This window comes from Cyphomyrmex costatus, unplaced genomic scaffold (assembly GCF_001594065.2).
Source record: "Cyphomyrmex costatus isolate MS0001 unplaced genomic scaffold, Ccosl1.0 scaffold389, whole genome shotgun sequence".
Classification (NCBI taxonomy): Eukaryota; Metazoa; Arthropoda; class Insecta; order Hymenoptera; family Formicidae; genus Cyphomyrmex; species Cyphomyrmex costatus.
In genome coordinates, this window is record NW_017278090.1 from 4,307 (window position 1) to 5,661 (window position 1,355).

Below are 1,355 nucleotides of genomic sequence, written 5' to 3' on the forward strand. Positions count from 1 at the left end.
ATATATGTACTGAATGGCGTATTGAGAAGGATAATATTGTAGCTATCGTAACAGATAATGGAGCTAATATTGTCAAAGCAATTACTGTCATTTTTTGAAAGAACAAACACTTAACTTGTTTTGCTCACACATTGAATTTGGTTGCAACAACATTATTAAAAGATAATGAAATTAATACTTTCTGTGGAAAGATAAAAACACTAATTACATTTTTTAAATAGTCCGTTGTTGCTGCAGATGAATTACGAAAACATGAAACAAAAAAATTCAATGTGTTCCCACACGCTGGAATTCATTATACTATATGTTAGAACGATTTATAGAATTATCCGAAGGTATCACTTTGACATTATTAAAATTTCCAAAAGCACCTTCCATGTTAACAGCTACAGAATTGGAGCTTGCCAAAGACATAATTCGAGTAATGAGTCCTCTTGAAGCTATTACAAAAGAGATTTGTGGCGAACATTGTGTCACAGGAAGCAAAGTAATACCATTAATAAATTGCTTAAAAAAGAAAATTGAAAGATTAAGTATTGAATTCACTTCTACCGTAGCTTTGAAGCTACTTGAATCACTCTCTACTATCATTGATATTCGATTTGGAACAGTGGAAGAAATTACTATTTTAGCTATATCTACCATTCTGGACCCTCGTTTTAAAAAATTGCATTTTAATGATAATTATGCCTGTTCACAGGCAATTAATAAGATAGCCCAGCAGATGGAATCTTTAAATAACAATACATCCAAAGAAGTAAGTGTGCCAACAGTGACTCAAGAAAATGCTAGTTTTTCGAATGACTTATGGTCAGTTCATAATTATCTCGTTAATAAAAGTCGACTTGATGAACTTCATCGTGATTTTAACGAAATTCCGACTGACTTAAAGCATTATCTTAATCAACCAACAATTCCATTAAGTGAAGATCCAATAGATTACTGGTGCAATAAATCAATATATCCGTCTTTGACATTAATTGCGAAAAAATATTTATTAATTGTAGCTACTTCTGTGCCATCGGAAAGAATATTTTTAAAAGCAGGAAATATTGTAACTGAAAATCGTAACAGACTATCACCGAAACATTTGCAAGAAATATTGTTCTTAAATTCTCTCTCATTCGATGAATGGAAAATAAATCAGTAACTGATCAGTATTATCAGTAACTAAAATAATACGTTATCGGCCGATTATATTTACTTGTTTTTTAAAATAAATCAGTAATGGAAAATAAATAACAATAACGGATAACATCTTAGTGTGTGTCTTTTTCATTTCCTTATTTTTACCTTCCATTTATTTTATCCACTATCGTGGATTCTGTATCGTACTTACATCGTTCAATCGTTGT

The 1,355-nt window shown here is 30.6% G+C and overlaps 1 protein-coding gene across 1 annotated transcript; it reads left to right on the forward strand.

Annotated features, from left to right (window-relative positions):
* Positions 1 to 304: 304 nt before the first annotated feature.
* LOC108776808 (zinc finger BED domain-containing protein 1-like) lies at positions 305 to 1,150 on the forward strand. The gene has a single exon (XM_018543522.1). The coding sequence runs from the start codon at positions 305 to 307 to the stop codon at positions 1,148 to 1,150; it is 846 nt and encodes a 281-aa protein (XP_018399024.1).
* The last annotated feature ends 205 nt before the right edge of the window (positions 1,151 to 1,355 follow it).